The sequence below is a fragment of the Sorex fumeus genome, unplaced genomic scaffold (genome assembly GCF_029834395.1).
Source record: "Sorex fumeus unplaced genomic scaffold, SorFum_2.1 ptg000073l, whole genome shotgun sequence".
Classification (NCBI taxonomy): domain Eukaryota; kingdom Metazoa; phylum Chordata; class Mammalia; order Eulipotyphla; family Soricidae; genus Sorex; species Sorex fumeus.
Genome location: NW_026606130.1, coordinates 18,939,931 through 18,964,704, shown reverse-complemented (window position 1 = coordinate 18,964,704; position 24,774 = coordinate 18,939,931). Strand labels below are relative to the sequence as shown.

Genomic DNA, 24,774 nt, shown 5'->3' with positions numbered 1-24,774 from the left:
AATTTCCCATTATGTCTATTTAGGGGATTGAAACTGGGCTTCTGGGTATTCGTTTTTCAAACGAAAATGTAAAACAAACTTATTTGCTCTACAAAAACTATTATCTGCTATCAACATTATGATTGAACAGAGCATTTGAAGAACAAAAATGAAAAAAAAAGAATCTTAGAACATTCATGACATGCAGTAAATTTAAACCATAATTTAGCTTAATAAAAATACTATTGTCTTTCAAATTTAGCTGATATCTAACCAGTTTAATGAGTCATTTGTGTGACTGAGTTACCTGCAGCAATTGTACTACTGTCTACATGTGTCAAAGACAGGGGGCGGCTTCGAAGTTTACTTTTGAAAGATCTTGGTCTACGTGGTGATGCTGGTGGCAGAGGACCCTCTGATGATTGGGATTTGCTATCTTTAATTGCCCGAAGACGTTCATACAGCTCCTGCAGCTCCTTATTCTGCTGCGACTGAAGATTTACGACCTCCTGAATGTGTCTGAATAAAAAGCATACAGAAATATTTTAAAGCCATTCACACCACATACCAGTCTAAAAGCTACAATAGTACAAGTAGTTTGACAAAGAATTTAGACTAAAAATTTGGAAACGATATTTTCAAAATATTAGTATAGGAAACACATCTCCTTTAGAGGAGTGTATATTTAGCAAATCTAACTCAGTGTCCAGGGGTAGAACTTAGCAAGTACTGTGGTACCATGTGGTGCAGGGGATCAAACATGCGCTCTCCTAAAGTGCAGTAACCCTCTGACTATTTCCCTGATCCTGAGAAATGTTTTCTTTTCTTTGTGTTTTTGTTTTGGGGCCACACTTGGAAGTATTCAGGAGCTACTCCTGGAAGCACTTCGGGGATATTGCAGTGAACCCAGGCCAGGGAAATGTCTCCTTAAGAAAATAACGTTTAACTAATCAATATGAAGAATTTGTAAATATATTCCTAAAAACCCACATAATGCAAGATAATAAAGCAAATTTTTAAGTAATTAAGTATTAATAATATTGAAATTTTTGGATAACATTTTGTTATTGGATTCAAATCCAGAGCTTCATACATGAAAAACATGTTTTCTACCAATGAGCTACAACCTCAACCAGTATTTGTTGGTTAACTTTGGTTTGCCCTTTCCACCTTCCACAGGAATCTTAGGTTTATTGAGTTACACCCATCACAGTGCTCCAGAGGCACTCCAATTCCTCTGTGTTTATCTCTAAATTCTCCTCTGTGCCCTGCTCCCCCTATCTGTTAATCACTTATATCCCCAAATTAGACCCTATGATTTGTAAAGTGATATTCTTCTAGGATTCTGGATTTAGTATGTGGATTTAGTATATGCAAGTGAAATATTGCTTTTCTCTTTCCTTTTTGTCCTTTGCATAATTTAGAACAATGTCCTTTTAGTATAGTCACAGAAAGGCAGTTAATCCTATGTTTTTGTAACTTGGGAGTTATTTGACTCTGAATAATATTTACTCCTGGGCACCTGTCATATTTACTTGACCTAAGCCTCAGTTACTCTTGGTTTTTAGCACTCCAAAAGGTGGGTTCCTAAAAAGGGATTTGGATGGACCCATGTCAAGCTGTGAGCTACCTTGGCATTGAAAAGGGAGAGGCGAACCACCATAAAGTTTATAGTAAGTTAAGAGCACGGTCATGGACTCTTGTCATGACCAAAAAAGAAGTAACTGGATAAAGACCCTGCTGGGGTTAGGAAAGACTAACCTGGCTGGAGGACTGTAGTCTGGAATCTATAGCAAGATGTACCCAGGAGAGGCACTCTTTAAGCTTAATATATATCTCCTATTGTGTCCATACAAAACGACGAATATTATTAAGAAGCAAATTTAAGATGACTGTTCAGATGGATATGGACTACGGAAAGGAGAAATGTGCCTCTAGATGGTATTCTGCCCTTTGGAGGATCTCCTTGCAGGATGAGAATTTGTCCTAGAAGAAGCTTTCCCTGAAGCTTTACATCTATTGATTGTACAACCACACCTATGTGGAATTGCTACCCTCAACGCTTAATGATTTCTCTATAACACAGTGAGACTTGAGACTAGAACAGGAAGAGACTGGAATGAAGAACAGTGTGAGACTAGAACAGGACAGAGATGGAAATAAATGGCGATTAATCACCAACCAGCATGTCCGCCCTATTTCCTCCTTCATGTGTCTGGCATCAGCAGCAGGCAGGATTGGGAAGCAGCTTATGTCCACCGAACGTATGTGGCACACACCCACATTTTTTTGAACTCATAAATATTAACCTTTTTTTTGCTTTTTGGGTCACCCCCAGAGATGCACAGGGGTTACTCCTAGCTCATGCACTCAGGACTTACTTCTGGCGGTGCTCGGGGGACCATATGGGATGCTGGGAATTGAACCCGGGTCTGTCGTGTGCAAGGCAAACACCCTACCCACTGTGCTATTGTTCCAGCCCCTCAAACCTTTTATTAGTTGTATGCTTAAAATATAAAGAGGAAGAAAATATTCATATCCCAAATATATAAAAAGTTCCTAAAATTAACAAATAAGAGCCCAGAGACTAAAGTATACATACATTTTTAAAAAAATTTTGGGTCACACCCGGCAATGCACAGGTGTTACTCCTAGCTCTGTGCTCAGGAATTACCCCTGGTGGTGCTCAGGGGACCATATGGGATGCTGGGAATCGAACCCGGGTCGGCTGCGTGCAAGGCAAACGCCCTACCCGCTGTGCTATTGCTCCAGTCCCGAGTATACATACTTTCATTGCAGGAGCTCCAAGTTTAATAGCCGGCAGTATATGGTTCATGAATCCTTGCCAGAACACATTCTTGAACATTTAACCAGGAGAAACCACTTAACACTTCCAGGTGTAACCAAAAAATGAACCAGAAAAATTGATAAGATAAAAAGAAACAACCTTATAGGTAGGTGGAGAGACAGTACAGCAGGTGGTTCACATGCCTTGCATGTGGCTGAACTGGATTCAATCCATGGCACCCCAGGACTGCCAGGAATGATTCCTGAGTGTAAAACCAGGAGAGATCCTTGGGCACTTCAGGGTGTACCCCCAAAACAGAAGAAAAAAGAAGAAAATGAAGAAACAAATTTATAGGAAAAGGGGGAAAGAAGATGGAAAGGCTACTTCAAAGAGGTGAGAATTCAAGCAGCTAACAAATATGAGATGATGCACAGAACTTCATTATCAATTAGAAAAACACAACTTTTTGATTTGCCTTTGTTATTTTATGAGGCGGGACCACTCCCAGGGGTACTCAGGACTTACTCCTGGCTCGGTACTCAGGAATCACTCCTGGTAGGGATCAGTAGGTCATGTGAGTACCGGGCACTGAACTTGGGTAGGCTGCATGCAAAGAAAGTTCCTACTTGCTCTATTTGCTATTCAGACCCCAGCAATTAGGGGTTTTTGGTGGGTTGGGTCATACCTGGCTGTGCTCAGGGTTTACTTCTGACTCTGCACACCGGGACCATTCCTGGTAGGGCTAGGGACACCAAATGGGGTGCCAGGAATTGAATTTGAACCAGTCAGGTGTAAGGCAAGATATAAGGGAAACTGTATTATCTCTAAGTCCCTTATTTTAAAAAAATATCGGGGTTGGAATGATAGCAGAGCGGGTAGGGCGTTTGCCTTGCACATGGCCTGACACGGGTTTGATTCCCAGCATCCGATATAATCCCCTAAGCACCGCCAGGAGTGATTTCTGAGTGCATGAACCAGGAGTAACCCCTGTGCATCGCTGGGTGTGCCCCAAAAAGCAAAAAAAAATCTAATTTACCTAACTAGAATTTAAAGAATCAACAATAAACAGCCCAGTGTTGTTACAAGGCGGGAAAAATAGGACTTTCATGACTTCTTTTTGGTAACAAAAAATGCTATAACCATATCGGATGACAAACAATTTTAGCAATACTTATCAATGAAAATATGTATACCATAAACAATGTAAAATTATGCAGCTAAAGTGAAAGATGAAATAATCCAATTTGCTGCAATATGGATGGAACTGGAAGATGTCATGTTAAAAGAAGTAATTCGGAAGAACAAATATAGGATAATCTGATATGTGGAATATAGAAAAACTGTACAAGGTAGTAAAATGTAATAAAGGGGGAATGCCTTTAACTAGATTACCCTTAACCCGAGTATAGGGAGAAGGCCAGGGAATAAAGAAACTGAGTGGAGAAAAATACATGGAAATCAATGGGGAACAGGGGTCAAGGGGATCTGAGTACATCAGTGGTGTAAAGAAGTGGTATAGATAATATTCAAATCAATGAGTCAACAACAATGAAAATAAGATATTGAAACTTCAACCAAACTTTAAAATGTGTCTGTCAAGGCAGAAGGCTGGGGTGCCTGTCAAGGCAGAAGGCTGGGGTGCCTGTCAAAGTAGCAGGATGGGGTGCCTGTCAAGGTAGCACGCTGGGGACTGGGGAGGGAATGGGAATGGGAGAGAACCTGGTAATCTGGTTGAAGGAAGAAGACATAAGTTCTGGAACTGGAACATAGTATGTCTAAAACTCAAATGTGGGGCTGGAGATAAAGTAAAGCAGGTGAGGAGCTTTTCTTGTGCAGATTTTCAACAAAATACTAGCAAACAGAATTCAACTACTCATCAAAAATATCATACACCATTACCAAGTGGGATTCATCCCGGGGATGCAAGGATGGTTTAACACTTGGAAATCAATCAACATAATCCATCATATCAACAAAAGAAAGGATAAAAATCATATGATCATATTAATAGATGCAGAGAAAGCATTTGACAAAATCCAGCACCCGTTTATGATGAAAAGCCTCACCAAATTGGGGATAGAGGGGACTTTCCTCAATAAAGTTAAAGCTTCTATCACAAGTCTACAGCAAATATTATCCTCAATGGGGAAAAACTGAGAGCCTTCCCTTCAGATCAGGGACGAGATAAGGATGCCCACTCTCTCCAATACTGTTCAATATAGTACTGGAAGTACTTACAATAGAAATTAGGCAAGAAAAATATATTAAGGGCATCCAAGTAGGAAAGGAAGAAATCAAGCTCTCACCATTTGCAGATGATATGATACTATACTTAGAGAACGCTAAAACCTCTACCAAGAAACTCCTAGAAACAACAGACTTGTTTAGTAAAGTTGCAGGCTATAAAATCAATACTGAAAAGTCCATGGCTTTCCTATACGCAAATAGTGAAAGAGAAGAAAGTGATATGGAGAAAACATTCCCGTTCACAATTGTACCCCAGAAAATCAAGTACCTAGGAATCAGCTTAACTAAGGAAGTAAAGGACCTGTACAAAGAAAACTAAAAAACGCTACTTCAGGAAATAATAGAGGACACGAGGAAGTGGAAAAATATCCCCTGTTTATGGAACGGGAGAATTAACATTGTCAAAATGGCTAGGCTTCCCAAAGCACTGTACAAATTCAACACTATCCCTATTAGGATACCCATGACATTCTTCAAAGAAATGGAGCAAACACTCTGAAATTTATATGGAACAATAAGCCCCAACGAATAGCTAAAGCAATTCTTGGGAAAAAGAAAATGGGAGGAATCAACCTCGCTATCTTCAAACTCTACTACAAAGCAGTCATAATAATTAAAACAGCATGGTACTGGAACAAAGGTAGAGCTGTAGACCAATGGAACAGGGTTGAATATACTGACACCTTCCCCCAAATGATCAGCTAATGTTTGATAAGGGGGAAAGAAAAGTGAAGTGGAGCAAGGAAAGCATCTTTAACAAATTGTGCTGGCAAAACTGGACAGCTACATGCAAAAAAGTGGGCTCAGATCTCTGCCTAACACCATGTACAAAAGTAACATCAAAATGGAAAAAAAATGGATTGAAGACCTCAACATCAGACCGGAATCCATACGGTACATTGAAGAAAAAGTTAGCAAACCCTCCATGACATTGAAGCTAATGGTATCTTCAAATATGTCATGCGACTGGCCAAGCAATTGAAAACAGAGATAGATAAATGGGACTATCTTAAACTAAGAAGCTTCTGCACCTCAAAAGAAACAGTGACCAAAATACAAAGTCAGTATACAGAATGAGAAAGGATATTCGCCGAATACACATCTGACAAGGGGTTGATATCAAGGATATACAAACTACTGGCTGAACTCCACAAGTGGCAAACATCCAACCCCATAAAAAATGGGGTGATGAAATGAACAGAAACTTTCTCAAATAAGAAATCCGAATGGCTAAAAGGCACATGAGAAAATTCTCCACATCATTAATCATCAGGGAGATGCAGATCAAAACCACAGTGAGATATTGTTTCACACCACAGAGACTGGCCCACATCCACAAGAACAAAAGTAACCTGTGCTGGCGTGGATGTGGTGAGAAAGGGACCCTCCTTCACTGTTGTTGGGAATGCCGACTGGTTCAGCCCTTTGGGAAAACAGTATGGACGATTCTCAAAAAATTAGAAATTGAGCTCCCATTTGACCCAGAAATACCACTCCTGGGAATATATCCCAGAGAGGCAAAAAAGTATAGTCGAAGTGACATCTGCACTTGTTTGTTCATTGCAGCACTCTTTACAATAGCCAAAATCTGGAAAAAACCTGAGTGCCCGAGAACAGATGATTGGTTAAAAAAAACTTTGGTACATCTACACAATGGAGTAGTATGCAGCGGTTAGAAAATATGAAGTCATGAAATTTACATACAAGTGGTATATAAATTACATACACGTGGTATGTACATGGAAAGTATGATGTTAAACGAAATGAGTCAGAAATAGAGGGACAGACATAGAAAGATTGCATTCATCTGGGGAACATAAAGTAACAAAGTAGGAAACTAACAACCAAGAATGGCCGAGATTAGTACCAGGAATTTTGCTCCATGGCTTGGAGGCCAGCCACACATGCTAGGGGAAAAGGCAGCTCAGATAGAGAATGGAGCACCAAATAAAGGATGTTGGGAGGATCCTCCCAGGATGGGAGAAGCATGATGAAAGTAGACTATAGACCAAATATGATTGCCACTCTATGCCTCTTTTGCAAACCACAACTCCCAAATGAGAGAGAGAACAAAGGGGAATGCCCTGCCACAGAGGCAGGGTGGGATGGGGAGGTGAAGGTGGGTGGGAGGGATACTGGGATTCGTGGTGGTGGGAAATGGACACTGGTTGAGGGATAGGTATTTGATCACTGTATAATTGAAACCCAAGCACAAAAATCTGTAAGTCTAAAACTGTACCTCATGGTGTCTCACTAATAAAAATTTTTAAAAAGAGTATTAGTATATAAGAAACAGAAGCTGCTTTATTTGATTTTTGGGGGCAGTGGGAAGGGCAAACCTAGTGCTCAAGGACTATGAGCTACCAGCTCATGGGATCATGTAGTGACTGGAATCAGGTCTGAGAAAAATGTGCACATTAGCCTATGAACTATCTGCCTTTCCCATTTTGGGTGATTTAATTTTACTCTGTTGATGTTATAATTTATTTGGGAAGAAGGTTTGGTGAAGAGAGCAATACCCTGTGGTGCTCAGGGGACCATATGTGCTGTTAGAGATTGAATCAGTGTCTGTGGAAGTGGCCCATGCAAGACAATTGCTTTACATACTGTACATACTTACATACTATCTTTCTGCCTCACCCCTTCACCACAAATTTTTGGGCCACCACACCCTGCAGTGCTTAGGGGCTACTCCTTATTCTTAGCTTAGTGTTGGATTAGTTCTAAGCATTTTAAGAAGTAACAGTGAAGTTCCATCAGTTTGTTCTTTCTCCCCACACCCCCTCAGGGAGAGTAGGCTTATTGCATTACATCCACAGTAATGCTCCTTGAGGAACACCCAATTTCATCAGGGCACTCACAATTCTGTGTTTATCCTTAACCTCTTCCCTTCTCTATCAGTCATAAATATCTTCAAATCAGACACTGTAACTTGTAAAGTCATATAGTGACTATGGATTTTGCATATGTAAGTGAAATATTGTTTTTCTCTTTCCTTTATGTCCTTTTCATTGTTCATCCTAGAGCAATGTCCTTTTTATAAATACACAGGAAGACAGTTAACGCTATGCTTTTGTAACACGGGAATTAATTGATTCCAAATAATATATATTTTTTGCTTTTGGGACCACACCCAGTGATGCTCAGTGGTTACTCCTGGTTCTGCACTCAGGAATTACTCCTGGTGGTGCTCAGGGGACCACATGTGATGCCGGGGAGCGAACCTGAGTCAGCCGTGTGTAAGGCAAACACATGACCCGCTGTACTTTCTCTCTGGCCCCAATTCCAAATAATATTTACTCCTGGACATCGTCATATTTATTTGACTTAAGCTTTGGTTGCCCTAAGTTTCTGACACCCCCAAAAGGAGGTCCACCCAAGGGACTGAATGGACCCAGGGCAAGCCGTAAGCTTCTCTGGCTTTAAATAAGTGACAGGCTAAGCACCATAAGAAGTATAATAAATTTAGAGTATGGTCATGGAACAAACTGACATGACCGAAAAAGAAGTGACTGAATAAGGACCCTGTTGGGGTTAGGAAAAGCTATCATGGCCTGATGATTGTAGTCTGGGATATATAGCGAGATGTCCTTAGGAAAAGCTACCCTTTAAGCTTAGTTTATCTCTTTTTGTGTTCATACAAAATAACTAAAAAGATTATTAAAAAGCTATACCTTATGGTGTCTCACTAATAAAAACTAAAAAAAATTTTAAAAAGTAAAATTAATATGATTGTTTAAATGGATTACTATGGATAACATTGGTTTTCCCTTCCTTCCTGGCCACCGTGAGCTTGTGTTTGTTGACTGCCCCCTAACCTGTCAATTACCTTTGTCTCCTGATCAGACCCTGACTTCTAAATATTGTCTTTCTCTTCTCCTTAATGTCCTTTGCATGCTTCGCTATTTCAGAGCAATTGCTTTTTGTATGGATGGAGAAAGACAGTTAAAAAGACAAGCCTGTGGCTTTGGAGTTGATTGACTCCAGACAATATTATCTCCTGGACATCTGCTTTCTTGACTTAAGCCTCAGTTGCACTTACTTCCTAGATTCCCAAAAGCAGGGTCCCAACAAGGGACTGGATGGACCCAGGGCAAGCGGTTAGCTAGCTACCCTGGCATCAAAATGGGCCTGGTCAAAGTGCCATGATGCTTAACTATAAGATCTTGGTCATGGACAAATTCTCTCATGATCCAAAAAGTAATAGCTAGATTTGTCCCTGCTGGGCTTAGGAATGATTGATCCAGCCAGAGCACTGTAGTCTAAGACTGTGGTGAGATGTCCCCAGGAGAGTCACCCTATAAGTCTAAAAGTGTTTATTACTGTGTCCACACAGAATGGTAAATATTAGGAAGAAGAATTAAATATGTTAATCAAATTGCTGGTCTAAGGAGAGGAAAAACACACCTTAAGGGCTGTTTTGCCCCTATGGGCTGCATTTGGTTGGGAGGACTGGAAAAAACATTTTTGATCACGTTTCCCATGGGGAGGCATGGTTGGCGAGACGTGGTGAGAGGATAAAAAAGAGCGATTGCGGGGAGAGAGAAGAAAATAGAAGGAGAGGGGGATTGAAGAAGGAGAGAAGAGAGGGGGTGGCAGCAGAGAGAGATAGAGGAGATGGATAGAAAGAATTGTGCGGTCAGAGAGATAGATAGAGAGAGAAAAGTTTGGAGAGAGTTGGGAGAGACAAGAGATTGAATAAATGGCAACTAATCAGCAATTAGTTTGGCCCTCATTCTTCCTTCCTCTGTCCAAAGCAATGGCTGTCTTGGGTGGGGAAGCATTCTGAGAGCACCAAACGCGCATGGAAAAAGAGCCGCCCAGAGATTCCGTGAATATCCTTTCATGTGTAATCCCTGAGCGAGAAGGGCTTGCACAACCTGAACATAGGATTTTCAGAGATTACTAACATGGGAAATGAGAAAGCAATATACCCTTAGATGGAATTCCACCCTTGATCAGATCTCCTACTAGGAATCTAGAGTAATGGAGCTCCTAGGTGAGATTCTGTCCTTGGGTGGAACTCCTATAAGAACTTCCCCTGAAGGAAGGACTTTACAGCTGTCTATTGTTTACGATAATGTTCAAACACGCCTATGTGTAATTGCTACTCTTCAACCCTTCATGATTTCTCTGAAATTAGTGCTGTGAAATTTGTGTAAATGGCCACCGATTACTAACCAGCCTGGTGGCTCCATTCTTTAATCCATCATTGTCTGGCCAGGGGAACATTGATCAACCCCAAATGTAGCAGAGGAACTTCAGGTCACTGCAGGCTGGTGACCCAGAACAATAACAGCTTAGGTGTTACCCCTGGAATACTTAGGGGACCAAATGTGGTAGTGGACTCAAACAGGGATGGTATAACATGCAATGTAAGATCTTTACCTACTGTACTCTGTCCAGCCTTGATATTACATTTTATAATAAAATTTACATTTAGTCTCTGCCCTGCTCTTGGCACATAACTCCTAAAACCCTCATAATTTCTTAAATAATAAAAATATTGGGATAATTTTTGTTTTCATTTGGTCTTTTGTCCTCATGTAACTCATACAACTCCAGAATGAAACATGAAAGAAGTGTTATTTATAACAAGCCCCTTTAAATCACAACAGAGTTTTGTTTGTTTCGGGGCTATACCACGAGTTGTTCAGGAGTTACTCATGGTTCTGTGTGTTTAAGGATCACTCCTGGTTGGGCATAGGGAACCATCATATGATGTGGCTCCCTAACCCAGGTCATCTGTAGAAAATGCAAGAACCTAATAAGTTGCATTATCTCTCCAGTCTATGACAGAGTTTTTGTTAATGAAGAGACTATTAGAAAATTAATAACGATAGGGACTAGCTGCCAAGGGAACCAAGTATGTAACTTTCATTCCTTCCCTTCCCGTCTCAAAGGATGAGTGAGGAACTGAAGAATGAAATAATCACCATCAAGCAATGATTTAATCCAGTGATTATACCTTTTTACACTTGTGGGCAGGCTTGTACTCTACATTTATAAACAAGGCAGCTGACCGGTGGTTTGTAATGTTTATGAACCTGCAGATAGGCAGCTAAAAACCACTTATTTAATCAACGATAACTACAGTAATGAGGCCAACATTAAAATACCTAAACTAGAAGAGTTAGAGAACAGGAAGAAGTTTTTAAGCTTGTGAACATACCAAGCATAAGGAAAGTGATACCCTTGAGTGGGCATATAAGTTCCATATCCCTTCCCCTTCTTTTTTTATTTTTTAACTTTTTTTATTGGTGAAACACCATGGAGTACAGTTGTAGACTTACAAACCTTCATGCTTGGGATTCAGTTATACAATGATCGAGGACCCATCCCATCCCTTCCCCTTCTAAAGCCTTCCCATCTGGGTTATATTTATTTAGTTATATCTTTTTATAAAAAAAACAACAATCTAGTAAGTAATTTTTTCCTGAGTTCTATCAACTGCTGTAGCAAATGAATCAAATCTAAAGGGATAGTCATAGGGACCTTTGATTTATAATAGGTCAGAGCACATGGACTTATTATGACTTGCATTTGAAGGTAGGACGACTGCTATCTTTGAAATTTTCAATCATTAAAAGTTTTCAATGAACCAGTGACAAGATCTGAAGAGCACTGTTTTATTAATGTGACAATTGAAAAATTTAGTATCATCTTTCATTAAGTTGAATGCATGAGGTGAGACTAATTACAATGCTCTAGATTCTTCAGTGTTTCTCAAGCCCAGTGAGTAGCATTGATCTTTGGGCAGGATTAACCTACTCTATGTTAAGCTATCCTGGATTTTATTTGATTTTTATCTGCATCCCTGTCATATACCCATTAGGTGACAGCAGCATTATGCTCACCCAAACTTGTGACAATTAAAAATGTCTCTGAAATTGCCAAGGCATTTCTGGGAAGAAACATCACCCTGGTGGAGAGTAACTAGACTAATTATGCCTTTATATCCTAGCATAACACTGTAAACAAACTGTTATGAATATCTAAATAAAGTAAAACAAAAGCTTTCAGTAATTAAAATGTCACCAATCTTAAGTTAGCTACGAATCAAATACTTATTTCTATAAAACCCAGGGCAAACATATTTGCAATAAAAGAAAAAAGAGTTCTTACTTTTCTCTTAATTTTTGAAGTTCCACCTTCAAGTCCTCATCCTCTATTTCTGACTCATCATCACTGCTCATTGGGGAAGATGGTGAATAAAAGAGTGAGCTCTGTGTTTGAGTATAGGCTTGTTCTTCATGAAGTGGTAAGCACTGATCACTTTCTGGACAAGTCCTTGCCACTGACTTCCCTCTGGTAGCAAAAGGGGCTGAAAATTCACTATCAGAGCTATGCTGTTTCCCAGTGGTAAGTATCTCTCTATCGTTAAACAACAGTTCAGGTCCAGACTGCACGCTACTTCTTATGGTTGAATTTTCTTCTAATTCCTTCTCTGGAGTCACTGATGATGCATCAGTCTCACAAGGTGTACTAAAAGTTAAGAGTTTTTCACCATGTTTGCGAACTCTTTTATCTTCTTTGAAGGTTTTATGACGAGTCTGTATCTTCTGAGCAGAAAATGAAGTTTGTGGGTTGATTGTGGTAGGTTCCATTTCTATCAAATGAGACTTTCCTGTTTCTGGAAAGGGTAGAACTTCTTCACAAGAATGGCTTGTGATTTCACTAAGTGCTGGTATGTGCTCAATTTCAAAAGAACTCACTTTCAGTGGCTGCTGCTGAGGAACTGTAATCACCTGAGACATAAAAAGGTAAAAATGGCTGGCTCTGCCTAACCAAAGAGTAAACCCATAAAGAAAGTCAGTATCAATATATGGCACAAACAGATGTGATGAACAGACTCAATGAAACTAAAAATTAAAAGTCACATCTATACTACCCCTATTCAAAGTCTTTCCATTGGATTCCTCAGATATAGAGAAATGGCTTTATATTGCTCAAATCAAATTCCACAACTGAAAAAAACCTGTAATTAAAGTTGGCAAGATTCCAAAGGACATGAAATTCGATTTATAAAGAAGGTGATTCAAATCATCACTAATATATGTTGACCCATATCTTTCTTTCAAGTGCTAAAATTCCCATTTTTTTCAGACTTACCTTTAAAGAATAGCTTTAAATGGTGGTGATACATATAAAAAGAATAAATTACTTATGATAGTGATCTACTTTCATAGTAAGTATCACCCACAGGCCAAGGTGTTCTCCTTTACAATGTTCTTGTAAATAAGAATTCAACCAAGGACACAAACCTGGAAGCGACCCCGCTGAAATGATCCACTCATCACTTTATATTTAGTAAAAGCCCTATTATCAGCTACGGATTCTTCAGTAAGAAGAACGGGATCAGGTGCAGGAACTGGTCTTCTATCTCCCATTTCCACTGCAAGTTTTGCCAAATTGTAAGCAGAAAAGAGAAAATTGTTAAGAGTAAATTTATTTACATTATCAAAAATGAAGAAGAAAAAGCTTAACTCCTGATAGATAATAAAAATTAATGTAATAAGCAACACTATAAAAGTTCCTAACTATAAATAAGACATTGCAAAATTTCTCCAAAGACACAGCATCTATATGAAATGAGTAACTGTAAAACCATATTAGTTACTGAAAAAAATAAAAAGGCAATGACATTAACATTACATATTACATACAAAAGCTAAGTGGAAAAAGTGGCAGAGTTTGTGTATGAAAAAACAGAAAAAAATGAAAAATGATGTTACCTAGTCTATGTCCCTAACTGTAAGCACACTACCTTGATGAACTTTTGATCTCTTGAAAAAGCTGGTTGACTGCCGTAGCCTGTATGCCCAGCTTTTTAATTTGCGAGTCCAGGATTTCTTGCTAATAGGATTTTTGAGACTAGGACAAGTAAAGCTTAGGCCAAAATATCCACCTCCTGTCTGCAGATGAATGGCTCCTACGCTTGACATATCAGCAGTATAAGCCTCTGGATCCCCTGGAAGTGATGCATCTGGGGACATCTCCTAAAGAGAGACAAAAAGAGCAAAATATTAATACTTTTGAGAAGGCTGAGCAGTTGTTCATACCAATGAAGTTTCTCCTACAGACTAATTGCTAAAAAGAGATGAACATTATGTATATCTGAATATTAGTAGCATATCAATGAGAATATAAATTTGTCTGGCTTCTAAACAGAATGGAGATTTCTCAAAAAAAGTAGAATCTGAACAATAGTTTATTTTTCAATATCCCACTTTGAACTAGTAATAATACTACTGTTGTGAAGAGAATATAAAATTTTAATAATAACAATAGAAAATATTGCATTAGTCCAACTGAAATTCAAGAAACAATTTTAATAAGTAAAACTGAATCAAGATGATAAAATAAAAAAAATTTCTAGTCCCCCATACCAATTTGAATCCATAAACATGACAGGAAAAGCAGATACACACAATAGACACAAAATAAAAGAAGAAAAAAACTCTATGGCATATGCAGAGACCATTGCAAAATACTGCAAGATTAGGTGGTCAATATAAAAAGGTAGAGAAAGGACAAGCAGAATGCTGACAAAAATCAGACAATCAGTCTCTTCAGTATCATCTCTTAATTAAGCATCTTTTAATTAAGAAGTCTCTTAATTAAACACCTTATTTCAAAAGCCAATCCCTGAGATGTGAGTCAATCTAAAGCCAAAGTAATACCCTAGTCTTTCGATCATATTCGGATATAACAGAATCATTTGTTTGGGGTCTTTCTCCACTAGAATGTATAATCCACAAAAACAGATATCTAGATTTATTTATTACCCAGTAGATGTCCATTTAATGGAAGAACAAACTCACTGAAGTTCCAAAGCAATAGGCAGGTAGTTTTGCCCTTTCTTTTCTACAGCAAGCAAAAGGCCACAAGAGGCATATTTTCTAAATAAGAGTGATAGAAAAAAAATTTATAGTGAAGAAAATATGATCAATAGAGGAAAGAAACAATTTTCGAGAAGAAGGGGAAGCACTTCGATTTTTGAAGAATAGCTAAAGGGTCAACATCTAAGCAACACCTCAGACAGGTTGCTATATCCAGAGTTAGGAAAAATTTTCTCACAAAAGAAGGCAACAATAATTACAAGAGACAAGGAGGCAACAATAATTATAAGAGACAGTCGAGCTGAAAATCTTTTGTTTTGTTTTGTTTTGTTTTGGGGAAACACCTGGTGATGCGCAGGGGTTACTCATGGCTCTGCACTCAGGAATTACCCCTGGCAGTGATCAGGGGACCATATGGGACGATTGGAATCAAACCCCGGTTGGTCATGTGCAAGGCAAACACACTACCCGCTGTGCCATTGCTCCAGCCCACGAGCTAAAAATCTTATGGAAAAAAATTAAAATCTTATGGAGAGGAAAAAAAAGGATGAGCACATTAAGAATTGACAAAAACTAGTAGGAAATGAGCACTATTAAGAAACATTAAACTCAACAAAGAAAAACAGCCAAGTAGATAGCTTTACAAATATATAAAGGCTAGGGTAGAACTTAGTGGTAGAACTCAGCCTTGGAATTTTGAGATCCCTGGGTTTGATCTTTGGTCCTGCATGCATAAATAAACATGTATGTGTGTACACACACCTATCTATGTCAATATTCATATCTATATAAATATATCAAAACATTTAGGGAGACAAGGGATAGCACAGTAGCAGTGTACCTAGTTTACAGTTGACAGGCTTCATAAATTCAATCCCTAGCATCAACACAGTGAATGATACAGTAGGGATCACTGAGGTCATAACAAAGTGTACAATCTCTCTAGGGCCAGAGCAATAGTACAGGGGGTAAGGTGCTTGTATTACATACAACCTACCCAGATTCAATTCCTGGCATTCCAGATGGTCCCCCAGGTGCACAATACAGAGCCAGGAATAAGGCCTGAGCACTGACTGATGTCATTCCCCACCCCACCCCACCCCTTCCCCATAAAAGCATGTAACATTTTCAGTCACTTGCTTTGCATGCAGCCAATCAGACTTCAATCCCCAGCATCCCACGTGATTCTCTAAGCACCACCAGGAGTGACTCCCAAGTGCAGAACCAAGAGTAACACCCCTGCATCGCCAGATGTGACTCCAAAATAAACAAACAAAAAAATCCTAAGTGTACAATCTACGGAATAATACAACTAGGTGTGTGTACACAACCCTTAGTGTGCAACATTCAGTGATCATGGTAACTGTGTTATTACTGCAACTGATGTTAACAAAAATCTCACAATAAAAAGTGTGCATAGTGCAATGAGCACTACAATTGAAGTATGCAATCCAAAGCTGGCACTATAACTGAGATGTTCAAATAAATACTGCAACCAATTGTGCTACTGGCAAAAATCCAAAACCAAGTATGTGATTCAGTGATAATCACAGTAACAATAACAAAATATAGGAAAGCAGAAAGTAAACATATAACACATATATTAATTAAATGTATAGTAAGAATTTATTGTCATCAGAGACAATTATAAATATATTACCTCCACAAAAAGAATGAGGTAGTTAAAAGAAATTAAATGTATAATTATTGTGAATTTAAAAACACTCACCTGAAAAGAAGATGGAAACTGGATAATAACTAAAAAAATTCTCAACATCGTGAAAATGTCAATACTCGCAAAAGCATTATACAGATTCAACGCGTTCCCTATAAGGATACCCATGAAATTCTTCAAAGAAAAAGATCAAGCACTCCTGAAATTCATATGGAAGAACAAACACCCACGAAGAGCTAAAGCAATTCTTGGGAAAAAGACATGGGTAGGCATTAGCCCCCCCCCACCTCAAACTCTACTACAAAGCGGTAATAATTAAGACAGCATGGTACTGGAACAAAGCCAGAGCCGCAGACCAATGGAACAGGGTGGAATATCTCTACATACAATCCCAAATGTATGAACATCTAATCTATGATAAGGGAGTAAGAAATGTGAAGTGGAACAAGGAAATCCTCTTGAACAAATGGTGCTGGCATAAATGGACAACCAAATGCAAAAAAAAAAATGGACTTAGACCTCGAATTAACACCATGCACAAAAGTTAGATCAAAATGGATTAAAGATCTCAACATCAGGCCAAAATTCATAAGATACATTGAAGACGAGGTCGGCAAAACCCTCCAGGATATTGAGGCTAATGGTATATTCGAAGACAAAACTCCACTGACAAAACAAGTAGAAACAGAGATAAACAAATGGGACTATCTTAAATTAAGAAGCTTCTGCACCTCAAAAGATACAATAACCAGAATACAAAGACAATAGACAGAATGGGAAAGGATATTTACCCAATACCCATTTGATAAAGGGTTGATATCAAGGATATACAAAGCACTGGTTGAACTCTACAGGAAGAAAACATCTAACCCCATCAAAAAATGGGGTGATGAAATGAAATGAAACTTTCCCCAAAAAGAAATCTGAATGACTAAAAGGCATATGAGAAAATGCTCTACATCACTAATCATCAGGGAGATGCAAATCAAAACAACGAGATATCATCTCACACCACAGAGACTGGCCCACATCCAAAAGAACAAAAGCAACCAGTGTTGGTAAGGATGTGGCGAGAAAGGGATTTCCTTCACTGCTGATGGAATGCCAACTGGTTGAGACCTTTTGGAAAACAGTATGGACGATTCCCAAAAAATTAGAAATTGAGCTCCCATTTGACCCACCAATACCACTACTGGGAATATATCCTGGAGAGGTAAAACAGTACAGTCAAAATGACATCTGCACTTCCATGTTCATTGCTTCACTATTCACAATAGCCAAAATCTGGAAAAAAAAAAGAGTACCCGAGAACAGAAGACTGGTTAAAGAAATTTTGGTACATCTACACAATGGAGTACTATGCAACATTTAGAAAAGATGAAGTCATGAAATTTACATACGAGTGGTACTACATGGAAAGTATCATGCTAAGCGAAATGAGTCAGAAAGAGAGGGACTGACATAGAAAGATTGCATTCATCTGGGTAGTATTAAAAAAAAGTAACAAATTGGGAGACTAACACCCAAGAATAGCCGAGATAAGTACCAGAAGGTTCAGACTATGGCTTGGAGGCCAGACGCACATGCTGGGGGAGAAGGCAGCTCAGACAGAGAGGGGAGCACCAAGTAAAGGGTGTTCGGAGGATGCTCCCAGAATAAGAAATGCATGCTGAAAATAGACTATAGACCAAACATGATTGCCACTCAATGTGTCTTTTGCAAATAACAGCACCCCAAAGGAGAGAGAGAACAAAAGGGAATGCCCTGTCACAGAGGCAGGGTGGGATGGGGGTGATGGGAGTGGGAGGGATACTGGGATCATTGGTGGTGGAGAATGGGCACTGGTGGAGAGATGGGTACTCGATCATTGTATAACTGAAACCCAAGCACAAAAATTTGTAAGTGTACAAATGTACCTCATGGTGTTTCACTAATAAAAATTTTAAAAAGACAGAAAGAAAATACCTGGCTAGTCCCAAAGTAAGGGTCAGTGAATATTTATTGTTCAATAGAATAGTTGAATAAAAATTTTTAAAAAATAAAGTTTGGGTCTCAAATTGAAAAAAAATTCTCCCAGTACAAAAGAAATCAAAGAGATTAAAAACATAAATAAGTTAATGTGAAAACCAGGAAGTAAAGAAATAAAATTATTCAAGGAAGAAATGATTTTTTATATAGTAGCAAATACAAAAGATACACTAGAAGTTATCAGAATAGGAAACTTGAAGAATACGATATCTACACTCAAGAATCTGTTATACTTCTCTAAATAGCAATGAAAATTCCAAAAGAAAAATCAAGAAATCATAGTTAAGAATTTCCAAAAGTTGAAAAATACAGTCAATCTAATATAAGAGGCCTGAAGGGTTCCAGCAAAAATATTCTCAATTAGGAAAATTCCAAGATACAATGTACTCAGAATGACAAAAATCAAAGACAGAGACAGAATAGTAAAAACAGCAAGATAGAAAAAAGGAAGGAACTTATATGCAAAGAAAACCATTGAGTCATACATAGAGTTATATAAGATGGGACCTTTCAAGTCAGAAGAGGATGGAGAGATATTATAAAAAACTCAAGGGATCAATAGGTGGGAAGAAGAGAAAGGAAAGCAATGGGTGAACAGGGGTTGGGGTGACAGTTACACTGGAGATGTGGGAGAATAGTATAGCTATATATATAAAACACAGACTCAACAATACTGAAAATATGAGATATAAGATGCAACCACCAGAACTTTGTAATGTGCCTATCAAGGTGAGAGGCAGGGTGTGGGGATAAGGGATGGGTAAGGATGGGAATATGGGAACTCTGGTGAAGGGAAGTTGACACTGGTGGTGTTAAAATATGATATGCCTACAGGCTACAAAATCAAGACCCAAAAGTCCATGGCTTTCCTATATTCAAATAATGAAAGCGAAGAAAGAGATATTAAAAAAACAGTCTCATTCACAATAGTGCATCAGAAAAATCAAGTACCTTAGAACTGGCTTAACTAAAAAGGTGAAGGACCTATACAAGGAAAATTTATTTAAAAACTACTTCAATAAATAAAAGAGGACACTAGGAAATGGAGACACATCCCCTGCCCATGGATAGGGAGAATTAACATTATCAAAATGGCACTACTCCCCAAAGCTCTATACAGATTTAATGCAATCCCTATCAGGATACAAAAGACAATTTTCAAAGAAATAGACAAAACACTCCTGAAATTCATATCGAACAATAACCCTCCACGAATAGCTAAAGTAATCCTTGGGAAAAAGAAGATAGGGGGCATCACCTTCCCCAACTTCAAATGGTATTACAAAGCAGTAGTAATTAAAACAACATGGTATTGGGTCAGAAACAGACCTGCAAACCAATGGGACAGAATTCAATATTCTGTCACAGATACTCAAATATACAACCACTTGATCTTTAACAAAGGAGCAAGAAGTGTGAAATGGAACAAGAAAAGCCGAAAGAGGCTTTCAGCAAGGGAAAAGTGCATAGCTACCTGCAAAAAAATTAACTCTGACCTCTGTCTAACGCCAGGAACAAAAGTCAGATCAAAGTGGATTAAAGACCTCAATATCAGACATGAATCCATAATGTACATAGAGGAAAATGTAGGTAGATCGCTCCATGACATTGAACCTAAAAGCATCTTTAAGGATGAAACACCACTGACCAAGCAAGTGGAAACAAACATAAGCAAATGGGACTACATCAAAGAAGCTTCTGCACGTCTAAAGAAACAGTGACCAAAATACAGAGAGATTCCACAGAATGGGAAAGAAAATTTACCCAATACCCATCTGATGGGCTGGAGCGATAGCACAGCAGGTAGGTTGTTTGCCTTGCACGCGGTGGACCCGGTTCGATTTCTTCGCCCCTCTCAGAGAGCCTGGCAAGCTACCGAGAGTACCTAGGCCACATGGCAAAGCCTGGCAAGCTCCCCGTGACATATTCGATATGCCAAACACATTAACAACAAATCTCACAATGGAGACATTACTAGGCCCACTTGAGCAAATCGATGAACAATGGGAGGGCAGTGCTACAGTGCTACCCATCTGATAAGGGAATGATATCCAGGATATACAAGACTCTAGTAGAATTGTACAAGAAAAAACCTCCAACCCCATCAAAAAATAGGGAGAATAAATGAACAGAAGCTTCCTCAAAAAAGAAATAAAAATGGCCAAAAGGCACATGAAATATGCTCCATATCACTAATTAGGGCTGGAGCGATAGCACAGCAGGTAGGCGTTTTCCTTACACATGGCCGACCCAGGTTCAATTCCTCCATCCCTCTCGGAGAAACCTGAAAGCTACTGAGAGTATTCTGCCTGCATGGCAGAGTCTGGCAAGCTCCCTGTGGTGTATTTGATATGCCAAAAACAGTAACAGCAAGTCTCACAATGGAGACATTACTGGTGCCTACTCGAGCAAATAGATGAACAATGGGAGGACAATGCTACAGTGCTACATCACTAATAACCAGGGAGATGCAAATTAAAACAGCAATGATATATCATCTCACACCATAGAGGCTGGCACACATTTAAAAGAAAAAAAGCAACCAGTGCTGGCATGGATGTGGGGGATAAGGGACATTATTTCACTGTTGGAGGGAATGCCGACTGGTCCAGGCTTTCTGGAAAACAGTATGCACATTCTTTCAAAACCTAGAAATTGAGCTTCCATATGACTCCTCATACCACTTCTGGGAATATATCCCAAGGGTGCAAAAAAGCACAGTAGAAATGACATCTGCACCTATATATTCATTGCAGCACTGTTCACAATAGCCAGAATCTGGAAACAACTTGAATGCCTGAGAACAGACGACTGGTTAAAGAAACTTTGGTGCATTTACACAACAGAATACGATGCAGCTATTAGGAGAGACGAAGTCATGAAATTTGCTTATATGTGGATGGTCATGGAGAATATCCTGCTAAGGAAAATGAGTCAGAGAGGGACAGACATAGAAGGACTGTACTCATTTGTGGAATATAAAATAACATAACATGAGACTTACACCCAAGGACAGTAGACTCAAGAGCCAGGAAGATTGCTCCATTGTTGGAAGCCTGTCTCAAGAGCTGGGGGAGAAGGCAGCTGGAATAGAGAAGGGATCACTAAGACAAAGATGGTTGGAGGGATGTGTGCTGAAAGTAAATAAAGGACCAAACATGAGACCTCTCAGTATCTGTATTGCAAACCATAATGACCAAAAGCATAGATAGAGTATGGAGGAAACTGCCATAGAGGCAGAGGGAGCGTGGGAAAGGGGAAGTATAATCGGGAGACTGATGGTGGGGAATGTGCACTGGTTGAGGGATGGATGTTTGATCATTTTATGAATGTAACTTAAAACCAAAAGCTTGTAACTATCTCATGGTGATTCAATAAAAAATAAAATAAAAACAATATATTACATGCCTAAAACTCAAATATTAATAACTATGTAAATCATGTTTCTTTAAATAAAAATTATATTACAAGAACTCAAGGGAAACAAGGACCCTTATATAAAGACACTCCACAGACTTGGAGAAACTATTTGCACACCACACATTAGATAAAGGTTTAATATAAAAGGTATATAAAGAACTTCACAAGAAAAAAATACAACCTGTCAAAAAAAGGGGAGGAGAACCAAACGCAAAATTTTGTAAATCTACAACTGTCCCCCATGGTGTATCACTAATAAAAATTAAAATTAGTAGAAAAGTAATTGAGAAGCCCAAAAACTTTTGTATTTATGTATATTATAGTTACTTATATTTATTTTATGGAAAACTAAAGTTGAAGAAATCATATTAAATGTTTGTAATTTAAAATAGTAAAAAAAGGGGGGGGGGAGAAGAGTTGACCAGACACTTCCTCAAAAAAGAAATAGTTTTAGGTTAAAAGGCACATGAAAACTTGTTCTTCATCACTAATCATCAGGGAAATAAAACTGAAAACGAGTTACCACTTCACCCCAGAGAGTCTGGCATACATCAGGAAAAAAACAATAGCAACCAGTGTTGGAATGGATGTGGTGAAAAAGGGAATCTCCTTCACTGGTGGGAATGTCCAGCCTTTTCTGAAAACAATATGGACATTCCTCAAAATCTAGGAATTCAATTTCCATATGACTCAGCAACTTCATCCTCGGAATATACTTCAAGGGTCTGAAAGCACAATGTAAAAAAGATATCAGCACTCCTATGTTCATTGCAGCACTATTCTTTTTTATTTCTGAATATTTATTTATTTATTTATTATTGAATGACTAAGATACAGTTATAAAACTTCAATTTTGAGTTTCAGTCATACAATGATCGAACACTATCCCTCCACCAGTTAACATTCTCCACCATCAACATCCCCAGAATTACCCCCGCCCTTTCCATCCTTCTCCCTGCCTCTATGGCAGACAATTGCCCCTATACACTCTCTCTCTAATTCTGGGCATTATAGATACATTATAGATACAGTTTGCAATATAGATACTGAGAGGTCATCACATTTGGTCCTTTATCTATATTCACCACAGATCTCCCATTCTGAATGATTCCTCCAACCATCATTGACTTAGTGATCCCCTTTCTACTCTACCTGCCTTCTCCCCCCAGCTCATGAGACAGGCTTCCAATTACAGAACAGTATTCTCAGACCTTTTGTCTACTGTCCTTAGCACTGTTATTAACAGCCAAAAAACCTACATGCCCAAGAATAGACAACTGGTTAAAGAAACTATGGTATATATACACAATGGAATACTAATCAGTCACATGCCACATGTAAAGATGAAGTCAAATAATTTGCAGTTACATGGATAGATCTGGAGACCAACATGCTGAATCAAATTAGTCACAGGGAGAGGTCCAGACACAGAATTATTTCTCTCATATGTGGGATATAAAGAATCATAGTAAGGGCATAACAGTTGCCCAAAGACAATGAAACAATGAGCAATAGAAATGGTTTACAATAAAACACTTGGTAATTCTGAGGGTAGGTATAGATCAGGGAAGGGTACAAAATAATATTGTTAGAGTGAAGTGGTCACTCTGGAGGAGACAAAAAGATGAAAGTAGGTATAAAATGCCTGCCATAGAGGCAGATTGGGTGGGGATGGAGGAGGGAGTGGAGACACTGGTGGAGTCAAGTGGTCTACTGAAGGGATTTGGTATCAGAATTACTGAAACTCAATCATGAAAAACTTTGTAACATTGAAGTTCACGGTGATTCAATAAAAATATTTAAAAATCTCAATGATATGAATGCCTGACCAAGAATATTCTCTCCACCCATATTTGAATGGACAGACAAAAACATAGCCATGAATCCAGTTTTGCAAGAAGCCTTAAAGAAGTTTCTTTATAGGCCAGCAAAAACTTCCCAGAACACTGCATTGAGTATGGCACTCAGTCATCATGCTTATTGTTGCCCTCTACTAGATTTGGAAAGGTAAGTCACTAAAAGATTTTATTCATTTTCAATAATGAATTAACATCTCATTTATATTGAGTATTCTGATAATTTTTATATGAATGGATATTTTTATTACAATCTTTAACTTAAAATGCAGACACTTAAACAATAGCTATAGATTTTCTAATATAAAACCAATATTCCCTTTATCTGATAAAATACTTTTTACTTCTGTAGGCATATTTATATTTTCAACTTAAAATTTTCTTGATTTGACCAATGTTCCACCACTACTGCCATGTGAACTCATCTACCAGCCTTGTTCCATAAATAAATCTTGAAACAGACCAACTAGCAGCAAAATTTCTCAAATACCCATTCCAGGCTAAGACCTGAGCCATATCCAGAGTGGAGTGGGCCAGTTCCCATTCTACTAAAGCCCTGGCAGCTGCCTCTGGCGAGATTTCACTGCCTCAGGACTGAGCTGCAAGGATATCCTAATCTGCCAAAAATTTGAGATACACAGGTTTTGGAGGGGCAGATTTTGTCTGAAATGTCTAGGAATAGGAATTGGGATTGTCTGAGAAGTTATAGTAATCAGGATTGACAATCGCTCCCTACCTCTGCATATTTCCAGAAGCCCCAGAAGCCACAACTATGGCCCACTGTCACCTCTGAGTAAGCTCATCTACCAGCTTGTTCCAGAGACTCATAAATAAATCTCAAAAGAGAACAACTAGACACAAAAATTTCTCAGATACCCGTTCCCAGCTAAGACCTCAGGGGGAATCTCAGGAGGGTGATTAACCAGCTCCCACTCTACC

The 24,774-nt window shown here is 38.7% G+C and overlaps 1 protein-coding gene across 1 annotated transcript in view; it reads right to left on the bottom strand.

Annotated features, from left to right (window-relative positions):
- WNK3 (WNK lysine deficient protein kinase 3) overlaps nucleotides 1-24,774 on the bottom strand; it is a 298,017-nt gene that overhangs the window by 44,874 nt on the left and 228,369 nt on the right. The window contains exons 18-21 of the mRNA XM_056129973.1: nucleotides 13,782-14,013; nucleotides 13,279-13,409; nucleotides 12,140-12,762; nucleotides 287-498 (exon numbers count right to left, since the gene is read on the bottom strand). Of these exons, the coding sequence (XP_055985948.1) occupies nucleotides 287-498; nucleotides 12,140-12,762; nucleotides 13,279-13,409; nucleotides 13,782-14,013 (1,198 nt within the window). The remainder of the gene's footprint in view (nucleotides 1-286; nucleotides 499-12,139; nucleotides 12,763-13,278; nucleotides 13,410-13,781; nucleotides 14,014-24,774) is intronic.